This window comes from Cicer arietinum, chromosome 6 (genome assembly GCF_000331145.2).
Source record: "Cicer arietinum cultivar CDC Frontier isolate Library 1 chromosome 6, Cicar.CDCFrontier_v2.0, whole genome shotgun sequence".
Classification (NCBI taxonomy): Eukaryota; Viridiplantae; Streptophyta; class Magnoliopsida; order Fabales; family Fabaceae; genus Cicer; species Cicer arietinum.
The window spans coordinates 48096667-48103971 of NC_021165.2; the positions used below are offsets into that span (position 1 = coordinate 48096667).

General features: G+C 32.0%; 1 protein-coding gene across 1 annotated transcript; it reads left to right on the forward strand.

The window, feature by feature from the left end:
- The first annotated feature begins 290 nt into the window (after positions 1 to 290).
- LOC101504840 (uncharacterized) lies at positions 291 to 4622 on the forward strand. Its single transcript, XM_004506371.4, has 3 exons — positions 291 to 616; positions 3162 to 3276; positions 4357 to 4622. Exons 1-3 carry the CDS (start codon positions 401 to 403, stop codon positions 4428 to 4430), a joined length of 405 nt encoding a protein of 134 aa, XP_004506428.1. The 5' UTR covers positions 291 to 400; the 3' UTR covers positions 4431 to 4622.
- The last annotated feature ends 2683 nt before the right edge of the window (positions 4623 to 7305 follow it).

Consider the following 7305-nt stretch of genomic DNA (forward strand, 5'->3'; position numbering starts at 1 on the left):
CTCGCAATTTTCAGTTCATCTGGTTTAACCACACGGTTCGATTTTCAAAAGATTTCTATTTACTCATATATTAAAAAGTAGTAGTAATAATAATAATAATAATAATAATAATAATAATAATAATAATAATAATAATAATAATAATAATAATAATAATAATAATAATAATAATAATAATAATAATAATATAATAATAATAATAATATTATTATTATTATTATCGAGATCAAAATTATATTCTTCCGTCGTAACTTTCTACTATCTCCCAAAATGTTTTAAAAGCATGGAGTGGGAATGGGATAAGGTTTATCTTAATTTATAACGGACTAATTTCATTGAACCCTGAAAACCAAAACAAAATTGACCTTCTAACTAAGAACCTAGCGATAACAACATCATCATGGCGAAGGGAAAGAAGCAACTGATGTCATCGGCACCATGGAGAGGCGAAGAGGACACCGAACAATTCCCAGACGCAAACCTCAAAGTTACCAGTCAACCTGATGGCACTTCAACTATGCATGTTCCTCGCTCCAAATCCAACAATCACAATCATGATGATGATTTAATTGAGATTGATCCTGAACTTCGATACAGTTTCCAACGCAATTTTCAGGTTTTCTTTTCTAAAATCACATTCCAACAATTCGTTTTTGTTTTTTCTACTTCTTGTGAAAAGGAAATTAGGTTGTGAAATTACTCGTGTTTGAAACTTGAAACCCTTTTTGAGTGTAATAGAAATTAATGCTAAAGGTTCTTGCTTTCTCCTTTTTCTTAGGAGTAAATAGTCATTTTGTGCTTAAATGTGTGATAATCTATGAAGCACGAATAATGACACGAACACTATACTGACATTCATACCTTGATAATAATTTGAGAAAATGAATTAATTGAATGTAATCAAAGTGGTGTCGGGGTTACGTGTGGGACATCGGGACACGCATTCTCTTCGATTAAAGGTGTCAGTGCTACAGAGGTGATGTTTGTCACCATAGTCCTTGGATGTCATGAAATTACAAAAACATACATCAACGTGGCTTTTGTAGTTTTGTTAGTTAGTTTGGTCCTCTCACACACGCATGGAAGATTTTGTAATTTCAATACATTGAACAGTGACACAGCCTCACACATAGAGACTAAAATGACTATTTTCTTAGTGTGAAAAGTTTATGTAACTGAAATCGACATAATAATTAACCATTTATGTAGCCCCAACACTTCATATTGAAGGTGTGTTCGGTGTCCGATGTGTATCAGACACACAACACTAACATATGTCATTATATTCAATCACTTTCATTTTTTTAGATTATTACTATGTTTGTGTCTACTTGATAACTGACTACTGGAATGCACGGTTGATGGATTTCATTTGAATTTGAATAACACTCCATAACTGGTTAATATCATCAAGTAGTATTAACTTATCAATGAAATTTGGAACTGATTGCACCACAGTGTTGGAACTTATTGCACCACAGTGATTGAACTGATTGCAATGCAAGATACCTTTAACTAATCACTATAAATTGTAACATTTCCAAGTTTGCTTCCTTCCTGGTTGATATGTTATTTAGGTTCTGTGGATGAGTTTTTGTCAAAACAGTATTTTAATTTACTCTACTTTGTAAAATTGACGTGGTTATAATTGATATTAAAGCTTAGTAGGGAACACAATATTTGGCTAATATTAGCGTTATGTTCAATTTTTTTAATTTAGAAATAAGTTTGATTTCAAACCTAGCCAATACCTAGCATGAATTTTTTAAGCTGAATAGTGGCAAACATAAATGTCAACATGAATGTCATTTTTATCCATTGTTGTAGTTAAACCAAGATTTGGGGACAAAAGCAATTTCAATTCAATGTAACCAAACATCTAGATTTGTATCAATACCACATTTGACAGGGGGAAATGATGTTTGACATAGTGTTATCAATCTCTGTCGCGAGGCATAGTGGCTGACCCCAAAAACACTTCAGTCTAACAGCAGATAACACTAGCAAGATGACCATTATTTTGAAATTTTTATAAATTTTTTATAATTTATATTATATATGTACTTATATATAAAATATAAGTAAATATCAATGGCTAGATTGCATAGCTACGAATTTCGGATTTATATAAAACTTTGTGTGCTTGTTCATTAATATATTATGTCAATAATCAACGGTTGAATTATCAAAATTTATCGTTTATATTGAGTTATTAGACGGAGTACTCATCACAGAGATACTACTGGAGTCAACGGATCCCTACCCTATATTATATGTATATATATATATAATTAAAAACTCAACTAACTGTTTGGCCAGTGATAGGGTGAAAAATGGAAGTATGGATGAGACAGTGTGAAAGAGAAGAAGAAGCTCAAACTCTGTTGTACTGTTTTATAATTGCAGAGTCCTAAAATACCAAAAAAAACTTAAGTTTAAATTTTTAGGGCTTTTTTGGATTTTTTTTAATCTCATTATGGGTTGTGGTGTTACAGCAGCCACAACTCGCTATTTTGGTCGCTATAGCCGCTGCGACAGAAGTTATCCTAGCCTATGTGATAGAACTTGCAATTTTAAGGTATGAAAACAGAATTATTTACTAAAGAAGGTGAGCTTGGAGCTCTTACGTACAGTGGATGAAAACAGAAACTGAAATGATAAACCAGAGTTCTATGAACTCCTAACTAGAGCTAAGCTCCTAAGCTAGAGAGAAATCTCTACTAACTTTTCATCCCTCTCTTATAACAGAAATCTATAACAGAATCCCATAAAATCAGGAAATATACTAACTAACTCATATTCTCTAAACAACCTATCTATGGGGCTAAGGCCCAATTTCAATATCCTATCACTATGGCTGCTACACTAAACTGATCCACTGCTGCATGCACTCTAGAGACCGCTAGTGCGGTATTGACAACCCTGGTTTTACAGTTTTTACTGTGTATCCAAACATGCAGTTAATATATTACCTAGGCTTTTTTTTTATTGTTTCCCTTCTGCTATTGTAGAATTAAAGTCTATCCTGTTGTTGTTCTTACTTACCCATATAAATGACCGCGTATTATTATCTTCTTGGTTCTTGTTTGTACAATTGATGAAGCATTCAGTATTCTTCTCCAAGGTTTGAATATAATATACTTTTGTTTTTGTATTTGCAGTTTCTTCATAGAGTTTTTAGCATTGACACCGTGGTGAAACCTCTCCCACCCGTCATGGCTTACAATGTCTCTCGCAACTTGAACTTCTTCACGCGCATTTTCACTCAATTCTTTGGTATGTTAGATTCAGTTCACCTGTCTACACAGCTGGGGATTGCATAGAATATAATATATAGAGCTAAAATGTTTCAAACTTCCCTCCATTATAAGGATTGTTACTATTCAGTTTTTCTTTTGAAATCAAACAGATAGGCCCAAATACCTAGAACTAGAAGCATAAACAGGTCTTATGTAGTTCCTAAGCTCAATAGCGATCTTTATTTTAAAATGCGAAACATCCCGCACATTGTGCTCCACCTTACCCAACATTTCAACTGCATGAAGATTATTGCGAAATCGAATAATTCAGTGTGACATCCCTCTCAGTTGACATGTATCTTCATTGTTCTTCAAGTCAAATAAATCCGACAAAGTGCATTAGGAAGTGAAATCCTTGCTGAACGTGCACCTGTAGTACGAACTCATCTTCCCACATTCTCTCCCTCACCATTTAACTAACTTCATATTCCAGAGTCAAATCCATGACTCTATTACATATATTATTGCTTGAAACTGTCATTTCACATAAAGCATTACCTCTCTTTGGTCCAATGCAAGGTTCTCAACTAGAGATTTCCTTGAGAAATGAGTTTGAATTATAACACAAGATGTCGAATGGGATAAACTAGATTTCTCGGTGGCACATTCTATTCTGTCATATTTTAAACAATGCAAATAATAGAAATTGATGTTGTTTTATTATGGTCCTCTAACCAAATATAGCTTAAGTTCAAAAGTTCTCTCCAGTGGTTTTTTAGCAGAACTGTCAAGTTCTTCAATTCATCTGTCCTTCAGAATTGCAATCTCATAACCATTTTACACTTTCTCTTTCATTATATTATACAGCTTCCAAATTGACCAACTGTGCTTCTCAATTCATTATTGTCAGTTTACCATATTAATGCTTATCATGGTCTAAAGTACTGGTGGTTTGTGCATCCTCATTGGATTAGCATAATTTTTTTGTTATATTGGCAAACCAAGTCTCTGTTATTTCTCGTGTATTTCCGTGCATTTTAAATACGACAAATATCTAACAAATTTTGATATTTGCTCTGTTTATTTAATATGGTGTATGATACCTGTTGCACTGCAGATCCCGAAGGCATTGCAGCTGCCCAGAAATCCATGGGCATAGGACAGGAAGACAGAGATCGCAGAGTTCGTTGAAGATACTTGCAGAAGACATCACAAAATAATTAAAAATAATATGTAAGAACTATGAAGATATTATCATTTATGAGAAAAATTTCGTGATGTACTCGCAAAATCATTAAAGCTTGTTTGTCATGATATTTACTTATGTATATTACAAATTGAGTTTGGTTAAAATTTGATAATGTGTCTGCCATTTATTAGTTATGCTGCATTATTACACTCTTAATTACTTTTTTCCTCGGGTACACGCCTGGTTTTTTACTTTCTACTTTTATTATGTAAGTTTTGTTAGACAATTGGATAGTACTATTTGGTTCAGGTTTTTATCTGTAAAGGAATTGTCTGTATTTTTGTGTCAATGTTAATTTGTTGACTCCGCACAGAGGAAATGTACGTTTTATTTAGTTTTGAAAAATTACCAATACGTTTTTTCTATACTTTGACTCAAACCCAAGTCATCCCCCCAACTCATGCCTTTAATTTGACAAAATTCTCTCCAAATACCTCCAATCCTAATCCCCTTCTTTTTTTTTTCAAGAAAACTGGAGATTTGTTTTTAGTATTGAATTGGATAAGTACTATAATTATTTAAAGTTTAAACACATTAAGGGTAAAATGGAGATTTTACATGTGTAAAATGAAAAAAATAAAAAATTATCAACATAAGAATAAATTTTTTGACTTTAGAACTTAAAAGCCGAATATGATCTAAGGTCTAACAAATGGCATGTGAAAAAGTAAATAATTTTGCTATCTACACCCATTAATTTTTTTATAAAATTGAAATATCTAAAATCCCTTCCTTATTTGCTTCATTCTTTAAATCTTAATTTTTTATCTTTCTTTCTTCATCACCATAACTCATACATCATAACTCATTCATAATTCACATCATAATTCATACTCATTCATCACACATCATAACTCACATCATAATTCATGGTCATTCATAACTTACATCATTCACTTATAACTTACACCTCATAGGTATGCTCTTCATATTGTGGTTAGAGTCACCAACAAGGTATGTTTACTAATTTGCGTTTGAGTTCGTGCATTATTTTCAAAATCTAGGAATTTTACATTATATGAGGTCACGTACATTGTAAATAATATATTGTACGCAAAGTTAAATCACATATCATTACATAAGTTGTTTTCACATACGCGATGCAATTTAAAAAATTACAAGCGATACGGAAATACAGTTCACGTACACCTATGTGAATTGAGTTCACATATGCAATGAAGTTTAAGTATTTACAAGTACTACGCAAATACCGTTCATGTACACCTATGTGAATTGAGTTTACATATGCAATGAAGTTTAAGTATTTATATGCACTACGCAAATACAGTTCACGTACACCTACGTGAAGTTCGCACAATTTGTGTGAATTCAGTTCATGTAAATGGCAATAATTTGAGGCAATACCCACGTGATATGAGTTCACGTAGTTTGCGTGAATTCAGTTCACGTAGTTTGCATTAATTCAGTTCGCATATGGAGCGTTAACTGAAATCACGTAAATAATATTTATGAATTTTTGATATATTCTTATTTGATGTAGATAAAAGGACCAATGTGAAAACAATAGTGACAAAATGTGTGACTGTTTGGAACCTAATTTTGATGAAATGTATGATGGTGTGGAACCTGATTTTGACACAATGAAGGAAGGTGTTGAATCCGAAATTGACGACGCTATGAATGACAATGTTGAACCTGTTATGGTGGATTTGATTAGGGGTGTTCAAAAAAACCAAAAACTGAACCAAACTGCAGAACTGAACTGGTTTATAAAAATTGAGAACTGAACTGTTTTCAAACTGATTTTTTAAAACTAGAATCGAACCGAACCGGCTTTCAGTTTAAAAAAATCGAACCGAACTGGTTTTTATTTTAAAAAACTTGAACCGAATTTTTTTAGAAATAACTGGGGGTAGTTATGTAAAATTTGGCCTATATAAATAAAAAAATTAAGTTAAACCGGTTTGATTCGGTTCAAATAATAAACCGGTGTACCAATTTATAAAACAGTTTAGTTCGGTTTTTTAACTTAAAACCGATTCGGTTCGATTTTTTAAATTGAAAATCAATTCGGTTCAATTTTCAAACAATTGTAGTTCAAAACAACTGAATTTTGTCCACCCTTAGATTTGACTAATATGTTTACAAACTGACATGATATTTGATACACGAGATGATTTATTGATATGAGTTTGAAATGTTGGAAGGGAAAATGAAATTGTCGTTGTCATTTTTAAATTTGAAAGTAGCACAACACAACCAAAAACAAAGACAATTTGATTATTGGTTGTGAAATAAGCAACAAATATATACTTTGGAAGAATCATAAACCTGTGAGGTGTACCTAAACTAAAAAATGTGAATGCCCATTTAGATTGAGGGGAACACCATCAAGTGTTGGTGAGGGGTGGTATTTTCATGTAGCAAGTGATCTCTATAACCACGAGTTAGCCAAAAAAAATTGATTGGTCATTCTTTCTTAGACCAATTATCTCATGAAGAGAAAGATTTTCTATTTTTTATGAGGTTTGTGGGAACAGTAGGGACAGGATGAGCATCCCTCCTTTTTTTACGAAAGTCTGGACCACTCAAGTGGTAAGTAGCGTAGACTTTTGTAAATAGATTACAAATTAATATATCAATGAATATAAATTCTATTTTATTTCTTGAAAGTTTGAATTTAGTTTTAATATCTAACATATCCTTTTAAAAAAATTAATATTACATTATAGCCTAATATAAATTCTATTTTATAATTATAACAATATCTTTAAATATGTAAATAATGTACTTCAGTTGTCTTTTTCTTTTTCGCTCAACGTTTAGCTCCAATCCAAGACAGTTTCCACCAAAAAC

What these genes read in the sequence shown, in the direction of transcription:
- LOC101504840 (XM_004506371.4), top strand. Translation starts at nt 401, where the DNA reads ATGGCGAAGGGAAAGAAGCAACTGATGTCATCGGCACCATGGAGAGGC. An exon ending in GTTTCCAACGCAATTTTCAG is followed by an intron (nt 617 to 3,161) that starts GTTTTCTTTTCT and finishes TTGTATTTGCAG; the next exon opens with TTTCTTCATAGAGTTTTTAG. An exon ending in CATTTTCACTCAATTCTTTG is followed by an intron (nt 3,277 to 4,356) that starts GTATGTTAGATT and finishes GTTGCACTGCAG; the next exon opens with ATCCCGAAGGCATTGCAGCT.